Below are 24,124 nucleotides of genomic sequence, written 5' to 3'. Positions count from 1 at the left end.
CTGCAGGCTCAGACTAACCTGCCTGAATGTGACACACACACACGCACGCACACACACACACATGGAATGATCCACTATATAAATTGTGCCAAACACTTTTTATGCAACAGTTCTAAAAAAAAATAGAACAATCCAAAATCAGTCGTATAATCAACACTAGAGTTCAATCTGTGCAGATGCTTTTCATTTCTTTGTATATTGTTACACCATAGGCTCCACTGGAATGTCACACTTGGGGAAGCAGTTTTAGATGTGCAGATGTTGCTAGTATAAGTTAAAGGCTTGGTGAGGTAAACCATTTTCAAAGAGGTATTGAAGGGAGGGGGGCATTTAAGAGAAAGAAATCAAAATAATAAGTCTACCTCAGACACTGTGATACATTTCAAGAGTAAATACGAAAAGCTGAGAAAACTGAAAAAAGTTGAGAAGGACAACATGATGCGCGATACTAATGAGATGGAGTTGTAGAGGGTCGTATCCTAGCAGCCTGTTAAAATTTGCACAGGACTGAACATAGATAATCAGTGATAGTTTGCATAATGCCTCTGCACTCTGACAGAGGACGTCTGAATTTAGAGGCTCTATATTTACCAATGTACATATTCTGTTGCCTTCAGATGGCACGAAGGATTCAGTGCACTGAAGTAGATTTTCTTACAGAATAAATGTTTCACCATTGTTTTTGTATTTGCCTAAAGAGGATTGGTTACTTATGATTTCTTGTAAAACTGTAAGGGAAAATCTGACTCCAAATATGAAACAATACCTGCAATCACAGCAAAACTGTGGCTCGATTGTTTAGTGATTAACATATTCACTTTACACCTGTTTTGGGACTTGGAGGGGACAAAAATCTAGCCTCGGGGTGGAGGTTACACGGTAATGTATTCCTAGTGCTGGTTGTAAAACTGGATAAATGAGATGGTTCTTTTGGGAGGGGCATCTGGCATAAAATCTGTGCCAAAATGAAAATATGGGGATCCATCCACTGTGGTGGCCCCCTTGGGAAATAAAGGAGTAGCCAAAAGCAAATACAATCATACAAAATACTTTTAGATTTTACCTATTCAGTGATTAATTATTCGGGTTAATAACCAACACAGTAAAGCAGACAAAATTTACTAAAATTATTATATCAAATTAATTGTGCATTCATTTGGTAGCTTGACAACAGCAAAAACTGACTTTCTAACTGAGAAAGTTCAAATGAAGAGCTCAGAAATCAGCTCAGAAAATTTTGATACATGATCTGCTGAGTTGTTAATGTCATACATAAAAATATGGTGAGTTTAAGTAAATATCTGGTTGCTGTTAACCACAAGGAGGGAACTAGATAAGCATGGAGGTATTTGTTTGAGGTAAGTCAAGTAAGAAGTCAGGCAAAGCAGTTATTCGCAGAGAACAACGTGTCTTTTTCTTTTACTCTGAGCAACTGACTTAAACACATCTTGGTGTCCCTTCCAACTCAAAAGCACATGAACACCTTGAAATCAGAGGAATGATTCCTCACTGGGGATATGGCAACAACCGAGGAACATGTAAATAACGAGTAACTAAATGCCAGATTTTACAAATTATGCTTATTTCCAGTTTCAGATTTTCATTTTTGAAAACTGCTACAATAGCTTAGCGTAATTCCTCACCCCACCCAACTGCACCTTGAAAACAGATGGTAGGAGAAGCAGGTGGACTGGGTCCCTGCTATGCACATTGCCAGAGCTGTGTACCAGACATGACCAAGTACATAACCACCACTTCTGAGAAGAGCATATTAAGAATATTTCCTCTCTTTGACATCACAAAGATCCATAGTTTTAACTAGCGGCCAGGTGGTGTGCCCAAGTGCTTACAAGTGCTCTTTAAATCAGTCAACACCCCAGGCCACGCACCGGTACCAGTCCGTGAGTCGTTTGGTACCGGGCCGCAAGAGTTGAGGCTCGTGTGTGAAATTTATGGTTTTCAGGGTTTTTATCGTTATTTGTTTATCGTTTTTATCGTTAACTCCGTTTTCTTGGGTCTTTTCCCGTGTTTTATGAATAAATCTTCTTTTTTTTGGTACCGGTACTAGTTTTATTTTGTTGTATTTATCCACGACACCTTAAAGGCCGGTCCATGAAAATATTGTCGGACATAAACCGGTCCGTGGCGCAGAAAAGGTTGTGGACCGCTGCTTTAAATGATCATAACTCTGTTAGCGATGTGCTAGAGATAAAATTGAAATGGTTTCATAAAGAAGAGAAGACAACATTTATGGAGATATTCTGTGTGTCGTGGTTTCCCACTGTATTCCTGAAGTACTTCTGTCTGAACACCGACAGAAAAATTAGCTCCAACTAGATGCTATCATGTGCGCTTCACATTACTGTGACTCCTCAACCATTATAGGTAAGAGAGAAAATTTAAATGCTTGGTGAAAGATGAGAATTATTTTGTAATTTTACAGCCAAAACTCCAAAATAAGTCCAGCTGGTATGTATGATACTTGTTTGATAAAGAGTTATAATAAGAAAAAGTATAACTGGTAGACTTTAAGGACGTAGTTATTCCAAAACTTTCAGAAACAGATGGCACTTTTGTTGCCTTACCTTACTTGCAAATGTAAATGTCAATCAAGGAATGCATATGTGATCTTAAAAAAGGGGCCTTTTTATGGCAGAGACATAAAATCTGCCTCATGATAATGATTCTATTTATATGTTATGTTAATTGGGGGATTTTATTTACTCAAGTATATTTTTTCTTTATAAATTTGTCAGAAATAACATTTTTGTCAACTGACTTAACACAAACTTATTGCCTTTGCTGTAAATGGACCAATCATACTTACATGGCCCCAAAGGCCAATGAAACATTACCAGAAAATGACAAAAATAAAAATAGAAAACAAAGCGCTTTCACCAGAAATACACAGACACAGTCGATGTGATTTGCTGCACAACAATAATATGAATGTGTTACATTTACTTGCACATGCAGTAAACAAGGCTGTGCACCAAAACAAAGCAGCTTCCTCTCCCTGCCTCCCCTCTCTGCAGGCCTCAGGGCTGTGTAGCAGCACCACAGTCTAATGCCATTATTCCTAATCCGCCCTAAACCCTCCTAATCCATGGCTAATCTGGAGGAGAGCTTTTGGAGTCCACACTCACTCCTTCCTGCTGTTCCCACCCCTCAGCACACACACACACACACACACACTGTCAGCTCCTCAGAGGAAGGATTTATCAGCTCAACACACGCACGCCTAAAAATTTCACAATAAACACTGCATAAAAACACTTCTCACACCCACTGCTGTATGTGCACACAATTATAATGTATTTTAACACAAAAAGTATTTTCTCACACACACTCAGCCGCTGGCTCCTGCATATGTTAGTGGGAGACATTTGATAAGTTCAGAGCATATCTGTCTATCCTGAGCAGGGGGGATTAGCCCAGGATAATCTGTACGAGTGTGTGTCTGCGTGTGTGTGCGTGTCCCCATATTTTCTTTCTCTTGCTTTAAAATCCACCACACAGTTCTCCCCTTTCCTGTCTCCCTTCCTCCCGCTCTCTGACTCTCTCTCACCCACCTCCTTCTTAACTCACAGTGACAGGCATTTTTGAGTCTTACCTCTTGAGAGAGGAAGGGGATGACTTGGGCGCAGATTGCGTTCAGCCGTTTAACGATCTCCGCCTGCAAGACAGAGAAGTGGGAAGCACACAATCATTTTTTTAATTTGTTTAAATTCTCTAGCAGACAAGAAGGCGTCATCCTGTTCACACAGCCTTCAATTCCTGATTCAGTTTATATCAAAGTAATAGCTCACATAACTTTCATTTCAAGACCTGTTTACTTCGTCACATGAAACTAATAATTTGATGAACATCTCTCATAAACTTGTGTTTAATATCTATTGTGTTTCCTCCAAAACAAATCTCTGGGTGCACGGGAACTTGTGTATTTTAAATGTCAAGAATATTTAGTTAACTCTAACTCAGGAGGTAGAGCAGATTGCTTACAAACTCTAAGTTATGCTATGACAGGATACTGGACAGACAAAGATATCCCTGTAAAGTGTTGTGTGAATGAGGAAAAGCACCGTAAGTCTTAAAAAAAGTGTTGCTAACCAAAGCAGAAAATTCAAGAAATAATATCTGAAAGTTTCATACATTGTGTGTATGCACACCGCTTAGCTTTAAGAAACTCACACACTGCTTGTGCCTTATTTCTGTTTCATAGCTACAACATTATTCACATTCACATTAAACTACAGGAAGACATTTCCATGCAAAAATATAGAGCATCACTATTATCACATATTCAATCCACTAAGCATCTAACCCATAACCAGCATTTTCTAAACAGCAACAACTTTTTTTACTAAGCCTACTTTTTGCTAAACCTAATTACCAGGAGTAACCTTATTAGGTACACCAGTTCAACTGCTCATTAAAACAGATTTCTAATCAGCCAATACCACAGAAGCAGCTCAGTGTATATAAGCATGTAAGCACAGTCAACATGTCCTGCTAAAGATCAAACTGAGCATCAGAATTTGGAAGAAAGGTGATTTAAGCTACTTTGAATGTGGCATGGTTGCCATAACCACTTGTTGCAGTAATACAGAAGAGCATCTCTGAATATGCAACATGTCAAACCTTGAAGCAGCTCAGCTACAGCAGCAAAAGACCACACTGCATACTACTCGTCGGCTAAGAACAGGAAACTGAGGCTACAGATTGAACAGGCTCACCAAAAGCGGACAATAGAAGCCTGAAAGAGTGTTTCTCACTCATGGTTTTCATGAGTCTCAATTTTCAGCGTAACATTTAGATGACAGGGTTACATATGATGGATCCAACCCTGCCTTGTATCAGTGGTTCAGGCTGCTGGTGGTGTAATGGTATCTGGTACTTTTTCTATATATCTATAAAAGGGGAAGTGCACCAATTCAGCACTGAACTCCTGTAACACTCACAATGTGCATTATTTAAAAAATATCAGAATCAGTGCAGCAGAGTGTCTCTCTTTTTACAAATTCTTCTTTGTCAAATATGCCACGACCGCCAACAATGGACAGTTCACTGCTTTAATCTAAGATTATTGTCCTAGTAGCACTGAAAGAAGTCTTCTGCTGCTAGCCTAAAGCAAATCACGATACAGATTTGTGCTTAGGTCATGTCTTTGTACAGAGATCGTGTTTAATTCCTGAACAAGCCCCAATTTGATATGACCAGACCAGAACAATGGACTAGTAAAGACTTAATATAGATTTGTTTAACTAAGTATAAATCAGAATAATCTGTATTAGTGGTGTAAAACAATATGTAAAGCTACTCATGAAGTGCATGTTGAAAGTTAAAAACAAACCAAAGGGTAATGAATAAAGTTTCAGCCACACTTCAAGGAAGTTGCTCATTGCGTGTCTCTTTGAAGCTGACATCTGTTAACTATAACCCTCTAATGAATTTACTACTAGGTCATATATTAGACTGCATTCTCATTGGTAGTCCCTTCAATCAGTTGCCTGGAAGTTGTCAAAAGTTTATCTTGGGTTCTGCCCAGGTTACTTTGCCAATGGTTTCACCTGGAGTCGCGTGAAATAGCCAAATATTATTCACATTCTATGATTTCTAGTCGCTGCACTGCTTCCAACGTGGGTGCTGCTTCAGAGATGGACACAGTAACTTAGATGAAGTTTAAAGTACCCCTGCAGAACACTGGTCAAGTGGCAAGCCAACTTAGCTCTGCAACATAATGGGGAAAAGCACATACACAATGCACTATCGCTCACAATTCCATAATACTCACCAAGACCTTTAAAGTGACTCTCGTCTGTAACTAATTGGAGTAAACCTTTAAGTACCAGAGGAATGATCACAGCACTTAATTTGAAATAAACTGATAAACTGTGCCTTAACATTTAATGGGTGTTAGAGTCACTTGTAATGACAACCTCTGCAGATTTTTAAAGATATCTGAGAGACAGTTTTCAACAAGATGTAGGCCACTTTAAAAGGCATCATAATTTCATCATATGCCAATCAGAAAGCTATGACATATCCATTTTTCATCTGTAAAGACTGGATGTGTATTTATTTCTATAAATTACAGCAATTATATTTGATTCATTTAAATTCTGCTATGCTAAAGCTAAATGTCTCATTATTGGCCTCAAAAGTCCAACTTTACATTATCAGATTTACTCCTTATCCTTCTACATCCCTGAAAGGTAATTCTCTGCTGCACTCTTTGAGCTTTATTCAGTTTAAGCTAAATGGATGATTTGTAAACATAAACCCAGAGAGAAAGTGGAGTATAGAAAGTGTAATCCTTTGCAGACAGATAAAGGAAAGTGTAACATTTTTGTTGACTTAACACATTAAATTAAGACCCTGGCTACTGAAAAAAAGCAATCAGAGTTTGAGATAATTTCTCCAAGGCCAACACAAATATATAAGTTACAGCCGTAACCTTGCCAAGCACTTGTTTTATGTACATAACCTTGGCAGAGGTGAACTTTGCTCTGGCATCAGTGGTAACAGAGCCCCCAGAGGCAAATATAGGCTTCAGACAGCAGCACAAGCAACGCTGCGGCAGTACGAGACACATAAACACAACCGTGTGCGCAAATACATGCACATGCACATACACACTCCAGCTTCTCTGTATTCATCAGATGTTTTATACTGAGCCCAAGGGCTAGCTTTTAAAGATTACACAGCACTCTCTCTTTCTAGATCAGGTAGAATTTTTTTAACAGGAAATTGCCTGATCCACTGTCCCAAAGGGAGTGCTAGTAGTGCACCTCAAATACAAACGCCAACACAGACAAAAGACTCAGACTCACACAGAACCGCATACTAATGGTTACACAAAGATGAACATCACCTTCTTTGTTTGCAACACTAAGTGCATAAAACTACATAACTGACTATTTCCTCTCGTGATGCCATGAACATTATAGAGTCAGTTCCCATCAAAGCCAAATTCACGTGTGCCTGCTGGTGACAATTTAAGTTCTAAGTCCTAAACAATATCTCTGTTTCTGTTTAGTAAACTTGAAAGCACATAAATCAATCAAGCACTGAATCAAAGGTAATGGCGAGTAACAGTGTGAATTTATATGCGATTAAACTTGGGTTATTTTATTATTTTTTAACTGGTAATGAACAAAGAAATGGCAATTCATAATGTTAGCTAATTATTTAATAGCTGGTTTGAGCATTATTTCAACTTTTATCATAAACTTTCAACTAACTTTGATAAAAGACGTTTTAGAGCCTGTATAAGGAGACAGTTTGGGTCATTAGGTTGTTAGGGTTGCAATATTAATCACTACCAATTATTAATAGTCGACTGATTGTTAAACATTCAAATAACTCTAACGTTTACAGTATATGAACACTTGATTAATCAGTTTATCTTTAATCTTTAACCCATGACAAAACACTGAGAACAATAAAACCTCCTCCTAATTACTATTTCTCAAAGTGTGCCCTATTTTTGTGACGAGACACATAAACTTGAATAAAAACAAGTAACTGATTGTCAAAACGGAGTGACTAACAAGTCTATTCAAATTCAAATTTGACTAATGATGTGACCCAGAACTTTAGTGAGAAGACTTTAATGTTCTGAGAGAGACAATCTCATCTCAGCATTAAAGGACAAGCAGAAATAGTCATTTTTAGAAAAACCACCTCTGTGCCATCTGACCAGAACAGGTCAGATGGACCTGAGCAGACGGTAGAGATGTTTATGAAGTGTAGGGAATCACAGTTATTCAGAAGACAGAAGTTTAGAAAACTGATGCATGGGGTATATATCATTCAGAAACACTGCGCATTTAGTTTGTTAGGTCACTCTAGCAAACAGGATGGAATGGTAAATGGTAAATGGCCTGTATTTATATAGCGCTTTACTAGTCCCTAAGGACCCCAAAGCGCTTTACATATCCAGTCATCCACCCATTCACACACACATTCACACACTGGTGATGGCAAGCTACATTGTAGCCACAGCCACCCTGGGGCGCACTGACAGAGGCGAGGCTGCCGGACACTGGCGCCACCGGGCCCTCTGACCACCACCAGTAGGCAACGGGTGAAGTGTCTTGCCCAAGGACACAACGACCGAGACTGTCCAAGCCGGGGCTCGAACCGGCAACCTTCCGATTACAAGGCGATCTCCCAACTCTTGAGCCACGATCGAATGACAGGAAATTGGCAAAGAAATAGACGAGAGGGCGTTTTGGCCCATTAAACCATATATAAAGTGGATGAAACCACACTCAAAAAAGGAAAATTGGGTGGTTGTTACATTTATAAAAGTCTAATTTGTAATTTGGACAAAATAATTTCATGTTTCTATGGTAAACCATGTAGGATCTGTATGAAATTCAACAACTTAATTTGTTCTTGTTGAGAAGACATGATATAATCTAGTAAGAGTGGTTAGTTGCCTGGGCTCACAAAATCACATGAGATTTCAAACCACAGGAAACTCACTGGGGTTATAAGAGGCAGACAACTATACACACACCACGTGTATGCTATTGCTATTTATTGTGGTTTAACGTGTCAAGGACAAATGTAAAGAAAATTCTGCATCAAGCCTTGTAATAGCTTTCCTACTTTTGTTAAGCCTGGATTGACAGCTTGGTGGCGCAGTGGTTAGTGCTGTTATGTCACAGCAAGAATATATGCAGTGGGTTCTCTCTAGGTACTCTGGTTTGCTCACATAGTTTAATGTCATACAGTTATTGGGGATAGGTAAATTGTTGATTCTAAATTACCCATAAGTATGAATGTGAGTGCAAATGGTTGTTTGTCTCTGTGTTGTAGCCCTGTGATAGACTGGCGACCTGTCCAAGTGTACCTTGCCTCTTACTTTACGATACAGGCTGGGGCATAACTTCTGGGTTATGCCCTAACATAATGTTAGCCAGACTCTAGACTTTGTTGAACATTATGTAATATGAAGACAACATGTAGTATTTAAGTGACCAAGTATTGGGGTAAAAGTTATTAAAAAGTGTTGGAATAAAGTGAGAAAATTGTGAAGGATTAAAATATTCCAAGAGCTCAACTTACTTCATCTAAACATGTTTCAAGCACATTTTATCAACACAGCACAGCACAGGTTTATTGTGCATTTTATGAATAAGTTGTGTTGATTTAACTCAGTTGTTTAAGTTGCTGCCAAAGCAAAACATCTGTGTGCAACCAATGTCCACTATTGAATTAAGTAAATCCTATATGCTCTTTTTTCAGTGCATATATGCAATTCTGCAATCTGAACAAATTATTACAACAAGCTCTAGCAAAGTGTAAAGAGGAAAGGTGCAAGCAAAGGCGAAAGTGCCACAAGACCTGTGGATCAAGGTGAATAAATGTAAGCACTAAGTAAGCAGAGATCTTGACTATCTGGAGGCAGTGTGTAAAAGCCTTTTAACGTATCCATGTGCAGAGGCTATGTTATTTGGATTTTTTAAAGAATACTTAATGCAGGAGCTTGAAATAGTTTCCCCCATTTCTCCCAAAGTCACCATTTAGCAGGCAGCAGCTGTGTCTCGTCTCAATCGTCTAGTCAAACAAAAGTCTATAAAAGCCCTACATGCCAGGTGATGACTAAAAAAATAAGCTAGGACTCAGTAAAAATCGCAAAATTGCCAGTGCAAGGTCTAAAGGAGGTGGACTTGCCCATCACATATCTAAATCTGCCACTGGCTGGAAGCTGACTTTCACATTATTTCAACCAAGGCTGAAGTATGAAGAAATATAATGGCAAAGAAGCAGCACTAGCTCAAGTGAAGATTTTACAAGTTTAGAGTAGAAGCCACAGAAAAGGCATTTATCTAGAAAATATATATATTTTTAAAGTACTCAACCAGGCAGCGTGGATATATAAAACCATATGAAAAAAACAGAAGGACTGCTTCAAAGCGAGCCTATTCACTCTTGAGACTAGGAGACCTGAGGGGTTATTAACTCAAGGGGATTCAGAATAACTTCTTCAGTGTTTACTCTTGATGATTCACTTACAAATATCTCACAAATTATGACACTGTGTTAGAAAATACCTTTAAACATATTTGACACTCAACTTTTTATCATTTTTTCATCAGTAGTGCTAAACTTTAGAGCTGAAGTGTCAAACAAAAGGCTCAGGGGCCACAACTGGCTTTCCAAAGACTAATCCAACGGCTTTGTGAAGAGGACATACTGTAACCGTATTTACTGTATGCCCCCCCCCCCCACCTATCAATGGCAAACTACATCAAAGCAAACAAGCTCTAGACAAGCAGTCCATTCTTATAATTAAGAGGCAATCTGTGCAAGAAGCTAACAAACCTTTTTCTGTAATTTTACACCTTTGTTTGTTATAATTTGAGCATTTCTTTATCATATAGAAACACTAAGATGTCGTTTTGAAACTGACATTTGTTTTCTTATATTAAAATATCTCAGGGATTAAATGTATAGTTAAACTTCCTTACACTGACAGAAAGCAGAGTTTCACTGCTCCAACCCACTTAACATCAAAGTGGGTTATACGAGGCCCACAATGTAAAATGGGTTTGACATCCCTGCTTTAGACGATGTAAATTAAGAGCCTGCAGTAATCTTTAGGATGGCAAAGGAAGTACACAAAGGAAACCATTTAGTGTCATGTACACCTCAAATTACCTTCTAATGCATAACAAGACGGCATAGAGGACCTAAAACACTGACATTTTAATTTTATATTTAATGTTTATACAGGAAAAACTTGCTGAGCACACATGCCCTTTCTCAGCTAGACTCTTCTTCACATTCACGCACTGGGGAGCTGCTCAGTGTGTATCAGACCCAAGCTAGTTGATGTTCAACTGCCTTACTAAAGGGCGCCTTAAATTTTAGTGCTGAAAATGAAAGCAGGAAAGGAAGACATTCTTTTTTTTTTTACAGCCAGGAAGTTATTTGGCAATTCTCTATAAGGCTACAATTGAATTTGATTATTGAAACTGTTGGGCATTTTTGTTTCTTAGTAAACAGAGAAAATGCCTAAGGCTACGACATGCTACAAACCCCCAAAAAGTTGTGTATACAATGATTTGTGTATCAAAGAACAAAGACAACATTTGATGTGATGTCTTTGTTCTTTGTTGAAGAACAAAGACATCACATAGTGTAAAACTCACATTTGTTTAAATATATACTTATTGATGCTTCAGACACATTTCTTCAAAGTTGGATCAGGGACATGTTTACCACTTTGTTTCATCATCTCTTCTTTTTACAGCAGTGTAAAATGTAAAGTGTTTGAGAACTGCAGAGAAAAACTGTTGTAGGTAAGAAAGCAAAATGTTTTCTCTCAAGTTTTTTTTTTCTCTGTCCATCACCGACACGGATTTCAAATCAAATAATCAAGATGTGACTGTTTCAGCTTTAATTCAAGGAGTTTAACAAAAGTACTTTATTACTGGTTTAAAAATTAGAGTAATTTTAATCCACAGTCCCCAGTTTTGAGAGGCTCAAAAGAAATTGGACAAACTAACATAATTTCAAACTTGAGAATTGTTTTTAACAGTCACTCACAACCCCTTGAATAATAGAAGCCAAAGTAATCATCAAATGCTGTTTTTCCACCTTTGAGATGCTCTGCAAGGCCTTTTATATAACTGCCTTCAGCTGCTGCTTGTTTGTGGGTCTTTCGGTCTTTAGTTTAGGGGAGCCTTGCTTGAATTAATCTTGACTTCATCTGTCCAGAGATTACTGTCCACAGCTGTGCAGGGTCATTTCAATGTTTTCTGGAAAAGTCTAATCTGACCTTCTTCTTCTTAAACACAACAAGTGATTTGCACTGTAGACAGTTATACTACTTAAGGTGTCCCTTGCTTTTGGAGTGTGACAGTAAAACACCAAAACAACACCTCCTCAAAAGTGTTTTTGACTTGGAGAGATGTTATTAGGGGTTTTTCTCAACCAAGCAAAGAATCTGTGATCATCCATTTTAACTGGCTTACGAGGACTCTGGGGCTTTTTGATGTTGCTAAGCTGGCCAGTGGATTTCTGCTTTTTAAGAAAGTACCAGATTGTTCTTTTGACACTCATAACATTATTATCTCTCTAATAGGTTTATTTTGTTTTTTCACCCTAATTATGGTCACCTTTACCTCCATCACAACCGTTTGGACCTCAATTCGTGCAAAGCTACAAAAAGTGGAATTTAGTCAATTCCACGACTTAAAGCTGAAGCGCTGCACTGTAAATACATTGTCTGATTTAGAATCCAATGTGGTGATGTAGAGATGCAAAAATGACACAAAAAAATGCCACTGTCCAAAAGCTTATAGATGTAACTGTGTATAAGCATTTATTTTGAAAGATTTCAAAGTTACAACATCACTTGTAAAGATGCAGATCTTCCCTAACAACTCCAAGCAACATCTGGAAGAACTGACCCAAAGATATTGGCATCCGAACAGAAACAAAAGCACCAGAGCGGAAAAGGAAATGGAGGTGTTTTTCCATGAGGCAACACAACCAATTTCAGGTGACATTTTACATCAATGGCAAAATATTGTGTCTGCCGGCCAGAGTGCAGGGATGTCAGGCCGTTCGGCCAACACGTCTTTTCACCCTGAAGAGACCAAAGCAAAAAAAGCAAGGCTCCCTTTTTTCCCCAAAAAAATGTCCTGCAGTTTGTGCAAACCTGGAGAATTTGTTTCTGCAATGATCAGGGCCCAGCTCTAACACGCAGTATTCACCTTGTTGACAAAAATAAGAAACAACTGGCCAGAGATTGCACTGAGGTTGGGACTCAAACTAAGTCAATCTATGGAGCCTTTTGCTAGTTAAGAGTCTGCAGTCACATAAAACAGCAGCAACCCCTGAGATCATGGGTACTGGATTTTTCTTTGAACCTGTATGTGAGTCGCTGCAGAAATGTTCTACCAGTTAAAAAAAAAAGAGAAAATATCTTTCATCAGTAGCTTTGCAACATCAAACTTCAACAATACAGAGAAAATGCAACTAATGGTGTGATCTTCCTGAGCTATTGAATTTCATGACCACAAAAATTGACTTCTGCAGAAATTCTTACTTATTATTTCATTATTTGCCAGAAATAATCCACTTGTTATCGGTTTTCTTTAAAAAAAATCTCTTTGTGATAATGGGGTGGTAACTAAGCTCGTGACAGAGAAAACGTGTTCTGTTTTGTTTTTTTAGTTGAATTGTTATCCAAAAGAGTAATAAGAAGAAGAAGAATATGAGAGGAAAAACAGCCCCATAAGCCCCACTTTAACTCCTAACAAAAAAGAAATTAGATCAGGCAAGAGCCCTGGAGTCAGATTGGGTCAGAAAGAAGATCAAATGTCCATCTCCCCTGTGGAGCTTTGTAAGCACCACATCAGCACCACTTTTCACCACCAGCTAATACACCTAATGGACCCCACCATATAAAGGCTACTCTCTCTTGTGACTCTGTATGTGTGTGTATGTGGGTGGGTGTGTGTAAGAAACAGCTAGATCAGTGGAGAAAAACAGAGAAGAAAAACAAAGGGTGCTATACAGACAGGTTACAAACAGTTCAAAGGAAAGGAGCACTTAATGTAAAGTTTTCCTTCCATCTTTCAGTCTGACATGTGCGCCCCTTTCGTGCACTCCTCCCTTTAACTGACAGCATAAAAATGTCTCAGCTTCATGTTTGAATGAGCACCCCGGTCATATTTGCTTTACTTACTGGGTTTGGCCAATTAACATTTACATATTACTTTCAAGTCTGAACTGCGTGAAATCAGGATATGCACAAACTCACAGCAGTGCATGTCTCTGCCTGACTGTATTTTGTCCAGCTCACTAAATGCATGCCTGTTTTGCAGAATGTCCCGAATAGCAGCAGCACGTGTGTGATAACATAACTAAAAAACTTAATTTCTTAAGTGCAATTCGTTTGAGACATTTATGATTTTGTAGAGCAACCTCTCTCTCTCTCAGAGATTATGGCAGTGGTGGTGGGATACAGGTTTCTTTCATACACACAAACTAAGACCCTGCCTTACAATAGAGAAGAGAACCAAACATTCAAAAGCCTGATTAATTTTCACCAGACCAATACTGACAAGGCCCATTGCCACATGTATAAATCTTTTTGTTCCCCCCAATTACGTGGCTTTCTCTGTTGCCGTAAAATAATGTCTACATGCAGCCTAGTTTCAGATGAATTGTGTAGGTGTTATAAGATTGACATACCTACACATAATAAAAATACTCACACAAAAAAATTCAGGTCAACTTTTACAGAATGGAAGCCCTGAACAAGCTATATACTGAAAAACGTGGAACAACAATCGTTCATTCCTCAACATAAAAGAGGGAATGGAAGTGAAAATGGCTTATTCTGGAGCTGACTTGGATTGTGAACTCTCTGCTGTTATTACCACACAGTTATTGTTTCTAGGCCTTAAATTCGACACCCTCCCACCCTGGGACCCATGCACTAGGGACTGTTGTATTTTTAATAAGTTTTTAGCTAATGCATGTAATAAATCAACTATTATCATTAATTATTTTTCACAATTGAAAAACCATCCCCACAGCATTAGTAAAGATTAAAAAGGTAAAGAAAAGAGTTTAATTTAACTTGTGTTTATGTTACTTAAGCATGGCAGACTAAATCATTTGCCTCTCCTCTCTCCTCACACTAGCAGCAGATAATGTCATGACATGAACCTGAAGTGAACTGTTAACCTCACCAACACCAGGTCTCCCTGCTTTTCTGGTTGAAACCCAACTTTGCATCTTGTGCAGCTCCTGTGGTTACTGTGGTACTACACTTTTTCACCATCAAATATGAATTTTACTGTAAAAATACTGTTACATAGTGAAATTGAGGATTGAACAGATGATCTTTTTAACTATGTATATGAAAGTTTTACACTTTATAAATACTTACTGATTTAAATTGCAAATACTGTCACTTTGTATTACAGTGCTGCCATCCTGTAGTGGTTTACACATTTGTCTAATAAGGCAAAAGATCCCTGGTTTGAGCCGGGCTCGATGTCCTTTCTGACACAACCTGGCATGAAAATCTGCAAAATCAAACACGTGGAACAACCTGCTGTGGCAACACCTTGTAAATAAGGGAGTAGCTTTACTGTAGTTTTATATTACTAACTTAATGTTGTTCTCAATGCATTTCTAAAATCCCAAATTCAAAGTACCACTGGAACACTATGTGACCAAAATCCTCAAATCGAAATAAATGGCTCCCTGTCTGCACCAGTAAAATGAGCTGTCAGACCTCATTGAAATCGCTGCCAGTCTTCAGTATCAAAACGTCTTATTACTTCCTTCTTTTACCACTTTCTCATCCCTTCTCCTACCCATTTTCTCCTCGTCCTTCACTTTCTTTATTTCTCTTTCAGCTTTGTTAATTTGCAATTGATTAGCTGTCCTCTCAGTCAGCTCAGTCCCATGCTCGACATCCCTCGTACCCTCCTCCCTCCTTATCCCTCGCCCCCCTTCCCCTTGCCTCACAGCCTATCCTCTCTTCCATCCGCGAGTCAATTTCTCTTTAACAAGCATTGGTACATTTCACTCCCCGGGCACCGGGGCCCTTCTGTGTAAATAAAACACAGAGCAGAGTCAAAAATCAATGGGCCTATTACCCTCCGAAAATGCTAAACAAGCAAAATTAGCGACTCACTTGGTGGTGGAGGCCTTAATGTCCTCCGCCCTCCCCTTCCGACCCTCAGCATCACCTCCACCAGCCCCCCTCTCTTCAATCTCAGCATCCACTCAACAAGCCACATACTTTGTATCATCATATTGAATGCCATGGATAGAAAACACATATTTAAGCCTGGGCATGTTGGTGTAATACTCAAAATCATTTGCTTCCAAAAGTCTCTCCCTCACACAAGGACAAAACGTGCACCGCACACTGCTGGCAGAGATGAGGGATTCACTCTTCTGAGAGAAATCATTGGGCACCACACGGAGCTACAGGCCACATTTAACCGCTTTTTATTTTGCCTGCCTTGCCCATATAAACACAGCACACGCACACACAAACAGCAGCAGCCAGCAGGAATTTATAGTAGGGATCCCATATTTTATCAGACGAGTCTGATTAGTGTGGCAGTAAAAAGCTGCACGTGTGTCCAACATTTGCACGCAGAAATACACACGCGTACTGACAGAAACAAACACTAGAGCACACACAAGTAAATGTCTACATTGTAGGAGCACACGCACAATGTGAACAAATACACAAATAGTGCACACAAAACTAAATAAACAACGAAAGTGTGCCTACAGACAAACACAGACCAACACACACAATCACACACGTGTGCACACACACACACACACACAGAGTAAACATGTACAGTATGTACAGGCTGTTAAACATACACACACACGCGCGCATGCACACACACACACAGCAAAGCAAACACATGGTATAGATACAGAAAACACACACACACACACACAGAAAGACAAAGGCCAACAATTTATCACTTCCATTCTCTCTCACACACACACATACGCACGCACACACAGCCACACACACTACACACACCATTTGTCTGGAAATGAATGTGTAGCTGGGTTAGCTGTGGTTCATTTATCCTGGCAGCTGATGTGTGGTTAACAGAGACATTTATGCTAATGACCTTCCGTGTTTAAAAAAGGCAGCAATAATGTAAAGGCTCGTTAAAGGCCAAATCCTCGTTCGCTTGAGTCATTTTTCAGCCCATTTTCTTGTTCAATTAAACTGATGAAATTATTATTCGCATGTGAAATGACTATTCAACCTCACGAGGCAACCGACCGCTCGAAAATAGAACAGGGGACAAATGGATCAAATTCTTAAATGTTGGTGGCTGATGTTCTGGCCTCATCCTGGGCTGCTCCCGTTTCACTATGACTCTTTACAATGATTCAGAAAGTTGCTAAATGTGTGCCGTGAAGGGAGTTTTTTTTTATGTGTAACTCATTTCTCAAGTTGGGAATTCTAATCCTATTTTAGAAAATCCCAAGCAATAAGAATAACATCATTTTGTGTGTAAATATCAACATATTGATAATGTAACTTGTTTTATGTTGGAAATGCCACTTTTTCAGAGCACTTTGTAAACTGATAGCAGTCTTTGACATCCAGAAAAAGCAATAACTATACTTCGGAAAATCAGCTGCGTTATCTGTATTATGGAAGCACATGACCCTTCGCTGTCAAAGAAAATGGTGAAAGAGAAAAGGTAAAGACCTCAAAAATATTCTTCCAGAATATTACCAGCATGCTGGGACATTTTAAAAACTGAGATATGTCAGTCCTCTGCTTAAAAGCCGTCCTATGTAATGGCGTGAATAAATTAAAGTGCCTCCAAGTTTGCTGGACTTTGCCCAGTGAGATATTTAGAATTTAAAAGCACTTACAAATTGGAATAAAAGTCCCATTTCCATTTGCATTCCTTTTGTCACACAGTACAGCGTGGTTTACGTCAGATGTTTTGTTTTGTTGGTTTTTTTTTTCCTTTTCATCATTTGAGTAAAAACATCTCTTACCTGCTTGTGCATCTCGATGTTCAGCCCGTATGACATTTCGTAGTACTGAAAGATAAAAGCAAGGTCGATCAAACATGTCTTCTCTGTTCCTCTTTTTTCTCTCTCACACACACAGACACACACACACACTAATAAAATACTAATGGCAACACATGAAGTAAGCTGTCTCACCATGACATAGTGCCTCTGCATCTCAGTTTTCTCACTGGCCAGTTTCTCACATTCCAATTTCAGACTGCGAGACAGATAGAAAATGTTTTGTTAGCACGTGTCACCATCAAACACACAGCAAGCTGCATCCATGCCACACGCAAACACATGATCAAAAGTAAAACCAAAAGACCAAAAATCTTTTCTGACTTCTGACTTCTAACTGACTTATTTTGTAGGGAGTGGATAAAAGAGGATGAGCGAGAATGAAACAAGACTTTAGCAAACTGAAAGCAGAGATGATACTTGCACTATACTGCGCAGGCAAGTCACTGCATCCTGCCACTTTAAATTTGCATTTCTAAATATGAGAGCTACAAAAGAAAGACAAATAAGTTGTTTGGAATGCAGCAATTTCCTCTGCAGACACAGGCACTTACTCAGCAGGTGTAGTGCAGTAATTAATGGATCGATGGACAACCACACAAACCTCATCATATATTCTTATAGTGCGAGTAAAAGCCTAAACTGCAACATCAACAAAAAAAGCAACCATAACATTAGGATCCATTTTGCGGAAAAGCTTAACTCTTTTGTGTCTGCCAGTGTGTCGCTCCTCATGAAGTTTTTGTGCATCTTTTAAGAAGGAACTCATCGGGTTTATATCATCATCAAAACCTTTGCGTGTACACGTCAATCACAGCAATGTAAAACATGAAAAGAAATGAGAAATTTCAACATTTGCTTAAATATAAATGCTGAAATCAGCTGAAAATCTGGGGCATTGCCAGACTTTAAATGTTTAATACCTCAACTTTATTTAAGTTTGATGATGACGGTGTCCTCTTCTTTATTTGTACTCTAAGGTTGGGGAATATTCTCAAAGAGATTCATTGTTTTAGTAAGGTCCATAACATGTTTACATTTCTTCTAAATAAGAACTACCGTAATAATAAATACTAATAAATTCATCCTTAAAAAACATGAAACATGTGGGACCACAGTAATTCTTATTGTAGCGTATTCCCAGAGTATGTCTGACTCACTGCTATTTTAAAAAATGAATAAATAAAATCTGATCAGCGCCACCCTCGTTTTGGATTTCAGTGGAACGAAAGAGTTTGATCTGTGCGGCTGTAGCATTAAGCATGCAGCGCACCATTCAGCCAGTTCAGCCTCAGGACTGGCCAACAAACTGGACCACTGGTTCATCTCACCAGGTGATTGGGTAATAATTATGAGGTGGCCAGAAGTGGGTGATTATTATGCATTGGTATTGTGCCTGTGGTTCAGCCCTGAGCAATGTATTTCACACTTCATCATGTCAGGTAAAAAAGTATTTCACACCACTTGCACTTGCAGAGAGAGAGAGAGAGAGAGAGAGAGAGAGAGAGAGAGAGATGTGCATGCATGCAAAGGTTGATGGGGGTTTACCCGTGGTTAGTCACTAGTAATAGATGGACCTTGGACAAATAGAGGCTACCACTGTTTTAGCTGCATATGGTGCATTTGAGAGGAATAGCAATATAACATCCCTGAATATAAATGTCAAACTCAACATACTGTATTTCTTAATAGAAACTTAAATTAAAAAAATACATTTCTGTCTTGTATTTCATGTTCTCGCATCACACATTTCCCTAATAATTTGGTCATACTTCGTGACTCATACATGACTAGTACACAGCAGCACAGAACTCGACCATTTCTTTAACACTATCTCGGGTTTTTCGTTTTACAGTGAGTCAATCCACAGTCAATCAATCAATTAATTCTTTTAGATTTATTATTTCTTTAGTTAGCATTTTCTGTGTGTGGATGGGGGGGGGGGGGGGGGGTCACTAGTATAAGCTCCTGATATCCAAGGTGACTTAGGAAAACTGGTTTCAACTGACCAAAAGTGCAAGAACCAAAAGGTAATTACGAAGAAAAAAAATATTATAGGTAACATTTAATAATCTAAAACCAAACGTATGTATTAATTATTAATTGTGCATTTTACATGTAAACATTTTTTAACATTTAATTTTTTTAATTCCAGCTATTAAAGTGATTAATTAACCCACTAATTACTTCTAATGCGCACTCAGAACAACAGGGATCAAATTCGCAATCGCTTCTATTGTGGGGAATGCAGAACGGTTCGTAAGTTTACTGCCGTTCTGGCTGACGAGCTGATGTTTCAGTGCAGCCCAAATGTCATGCTCGTATCCGAAATCCTACCTGTGATACTGCGCCTGCAGGAACTGGAACTCCTCCTTGATCCGGTCGCAGGACTCGGTGACAGTGAACTTGAACGGCTGTCCCGGCTGATGAGGGACCTCAATCCAAAGCAAACAGCGTGCGAAGGAAGAAAGGAAGAACTGAGCCACCAAAGTTCAGCGTCACGACACACACACAGGCAGGACTGTAGCTGACAATAGGCCTCTGTGATAAGGATGGCCTTTTTGGTTTCACTCAGTCTCCTTACACGTTAACTCACGCACACTCAGAGACACACATGCAGCTGTGGCAGTTTGACAATGAGCGCAATTGTCCGTGAGAGCGCGCAGTGGCACGGAAACTTGATCTAAACTGATTAAGCATCAGGCGCGACTGTTAATCTGCGCTGTTTTGACACACTGCTCTTACCGCTACTGTTCTGTACTTACCGGATGCCGCGCCGGGGGGTACATCTTGCTCAGATCTCGAATCATTGAAAATGTATTGCAATGTTCATCCAGAAAAACACGAAAACAAAGTGTGTGAGAACCGAGCTTTCTCCGTGCGTAAAAAGTCAGTCAGTGGCTGGTTTGCGGGCTAAATGCAGGTTCCGCGAAGAGTGGAGACATCCTCGGACCTTTGGCTGACCAGAGACAGCAAGACAGTAATTCAAAAGTCCATTCAGCGTAATAATAAAAGCAAAAATTTTCTCAGTCTTTTCCAAAATCTTCAGCACCTTATTCTAAGCGCTTAACGCTCTCCTTCTGAACTAACAACAAATCCTCTATCTTCTCAGATTTCTCACAGAAAACATTAAAATCTCGCACACCATGACCCTACTTGTCTGCGAGTACGCTTCTCCACAGCGTCCCGTTGTCACGCGTTCATTGGTTTATTTCCTACAGTCTCCGTTAAAGGTTTGCATCCTCATTCAGCACCCGCCGACCGACCACCTCTCCGACTACAGCAGCCTGCCTCCGCGACGCCAAATTTAGAAGCAACCAGTCGTACGAGCTTAATTACATATTCACTACAATTACAAGGACCCGTAGAACGACGTCGGGACGTGTAGTTTAATTCATATTAGTCGATAATAAGCCCTACAGATGTGCGTCTGCTGTAAAGAACTACAACTTCCCAGCTCCTTCGCGAAACCCCCAAAGCCAATGGTGTGTGGTCCGAGGGAGGAGCGGCCATTAAAGCCAGCCAATAGCGACAGAAAAGTATACACGCTCCGTTGCACCCCCCTGCCAATCATCTATAAACTATCCAATCACATCCAGCAAGACGCGATTTATGCAGACCCCCACGTGGGGGCTGCTCTGGTACAAAAGGATGTCACAGGGATTAATCTGAAAACTATCTGTTGACTTATGTGTTCTTTTTTTTCTTTCTTTTTTTCCAGAGACTTTGGGGCAGAAGTGAACATATGGCCCCTTGGTCTCATGTTTTTCTCCTGTTTCCTAATTGAATCACCTATTAAACAGTCTGCTATCATGTCCGCAGATTGCACCTATAACCCTGCAATTAAATTCTCATGCAGCCCCCTCATCTCTCACTTCACATTATGTAAATCATACAGAGGGTGGAGAAATAAAAAACTGATTATGTTAGAGCTACAAAGGTGGCATCAATATCAGGCTGGATGTCAATTAGCGATTCAGCCAGTTCTATTTATTCATGTCTAGTTGGAAAAACATTTACACAAATTTCTAATTTTATGTTTTTTTCTTTTAAATTAAGTTTTTAACGACATAATAACAATCTGGTTGGTTATGGTCGGGCTGTTTTTAACTTCTTCTGCATTTAAACATTTAACAAATTTTAGAAATCCCTCAGATCTCAACTTGAAAAGTGAGTAGCATCTGTGACTGCCAGCTAAAATATACCGCAGGCAAACGAAATCTGGTGAAGTGAAATTATGATGTCAGTACTTTATGTACTTAAGTTGTCTTTGGCTTCTGATTATGGCTGGAAAATGCTGCTAATACACATTTAGGCTCCCACCATTCTTTCGTTTTCTCAGTCTCTTTTTTGTGATCTCATGTCTCAGACAAATTCCTAATCCTAAATGCTAATCCTGCTGTTCATATTTCAGCATACACTCTAACATACAGCACACATGTGACATTATCCTTTTTTTATAAGTACAAGCAGGGTGAATGCATTTTATGTATTCCATACGTGTGCACTGCTCAGATAAATGCCGCCTAAAAGAGCTTGAATCATTTGCCTAATTTCTCTGCCCTTTACGTAGTACAACCCAAATGGAACACCTCTTGCTAAGTAAATTGAAATATTATGACTAAGACTCTCTTTCTCACACACACACACACACACACACACACACACGCACGCACGCACGCACGCACGCACGCACGCACGCACACACACACACACACACACAGAGTTGACACCATTCATTTTGAGCGAACAAGTGCATATAGTCTGTCAGCCTGCATTTGTGGCTGTGAGAAGATGTTCAGTGTGGGTAGATGAAACACACTGTTGCTGGGTCAGCAGCTCTCTTCACTGCTGCCTTCGGTCATTTAGCAGAACTAACTGACTGTGTCCAGAAATCTTAATCATTTTGTGCTGCATTACACTTTATATTTCATGTCCCTTTCTCTGAATTTATCATTACCCATTAAAGCTATTTAGGATCACGTTTGTTATAATCTGTGTGTCTGCTTCACACGACACAATAAAATACATTTCAGTGCTTCAGTAGTATATGTTGTAATGTTACTTCTATGATTAATAATAATAATATTTGCTCAAACATACTAACAGGTGTATGAATTACTATCCACAATGTGACACCACATCAATCCACTTTCCTTGTCAGTCTGTCTGCTTCTGTCTTGTCTGTTGTCTCTGCCCCTCCCTCAAACATACATGGGATTGTGCGCACAGAGACACACACACATCGCCTCAGCCATTCAAATACACATCTCTATCTACCACACATACAAACTAATATCTCAGGTAAGCACAGAGCCTAAAGTGACCTGCTGTCACGGTGCGTGAATCCACCAAGGCTGTGAAAAGGTAATATCATGCCCTCCCTCTTTTCTCCTCCAAGGGTTGAGCCATGATGTGGACGAGCAGAGGAGGTGCAGAGGTGAGGGAGGGGAGCGGGTGAGGAGGAATAAACAGATTTATTTGCCTGTGCCCCTCTCTGATTATTTTGCCCCTGCCTTTTGTTCCAGACCTTATGAAACCCAAATGTCAAGTGAGGCGAGGGCCTCATATCGAGTCCTGTCAATCACGACCCTCTGCGCACCTGAAGCTCTGACGCCGGATTATTGGCTTCAACACAAGGGCTGCCTATGCCGCCAGGCACGATGCCTCAGACGATTCGACAGCCAAGGCTCTCTCTTTTTTTTTTTCTAAAGAGGAACTTCATTTGGCAGCTGATTCACAGGAGATTGCACAGGAACAGATTTTGAGCGTAGATGGGTAGCAAGCTGGATGCTGGATGTCTGTGTGTGTATGGAGAGTGGCTTATACAGGGAGGGGGGATTAAGGGGGAGGCTTGACATGGTCTGTGGTGGGGAGTGGGCGAGGAAACCCGACCTTAACATCTTGCTCAGTGCACTGATCCCAACTATCAGTACCTGTACATATGTCCCTCCCTCCTTCTCACTGTTGCACACACGCAGATGCACACACATCACTGCCTACTGCTTCTGCTTATCTTTAATATTATACTCCCTCACTATTACTTTTCAACATCGTGCTCTTACAAACACAGACCACTGGCCGAGGATAGCATATCCTTGTTTAGCTTTCCATGCAGCATATAAAGACTAGATGAGATCTTTGTGTACACTCAGAAAATAAAGTATCTTCCACTACATTTGGGAATATACCAGCTGATCACCATAGCTTTACCCTTTAAAGTACTGCCATTGTAAGCTTGTAGTTTGTACCTTAAGGAAACCAATCTTTTATATCAGGGTACAAAAACGGAACGTTTAAAAAGGGTGCATCTTTAATTTTATACGTCCTCGGGCTGATCCATCAATAACCCTGACACGGTTGTCCATGAAGTTATTGTAGACAAATAATCGCTAATTAAGGTGGTTGCCTGTGTGAGGAAGCCAGAGAAAACTAAACAGGCACAAATAGAACAAAGCTCAATACAAGATACAAGAAAGATACAGAATGGCAAATGTAAGAATTTATTGAATGCTTTTAATTTAACTTAAAGAAACAGGAA

General features: G+C 39.6%; 1 protein-coding gene across 8 annotated transcripts in view; it reads right to left on the bottom strand.

Moving 5' to 3' along the window:
* The window catches only part of LOC146621577 (transducin-like enhancer protein 4), a 39,270-nt gene extending 18,877 nt beyond the window's left edge, over positions 1-20,393 (bottom strand). For 6 of the 8 annotated variants that reach the window (XM_085368621.1, XM_085368623.1, XM_085368628.1 and 3 more), the window contains exons 1-5: positions 20,349-20,372; positions 19,921-20,018; positions 17,719-17,782; positions 17,548-17,592; positions 3,614-3,676 (exon numbers count right to left, since the gene is read on the bottom strand). In XM_085368621.1, coding sequence (XP_085224747.1) covers positions 3,614-3,676; positions 17,548-17,592; positions 17,719-17,782; positions 19,921-20,018; positions 20,349-20,372 — 294 coding nt within the window. Of the gene's footprint in view, positions 1-3,613; positions 3,677-17,547; positions 17,593-17,718; positions 17,783-19,920; positions 20,019-20,348 lie in introns of all 8 variants that reach the window. The other 2 variants (XM_085368622.1, XM_085368624.1) reach the window with 1 other exon arrangement.
* Between the last annotated feature and the right edge of the window lie 3,731 nt (positions 20,394-24,124).

This window comes from Diplotaxodon limnothrissa, linkage group LG12 (assembly GCF_057381915.1).
Source record: "Diplotaxodon limnothrissa isolate DT_005_m linkage group LG12, D_limnothrissa_male_GT1.1, whole genome shotgun sequence".
Lineage (NCBI taxonomy): Eukaryota > Metazoa > Chordata > Actinopteri > Cichliformes > Cichlidae > Diplotaxodon > Diplotaxodon limnothrissa.
Note: the sequence above shows the minus strand (reverse complement) of the source record. Positions and strands in the feature narration are given on the sequence as shown.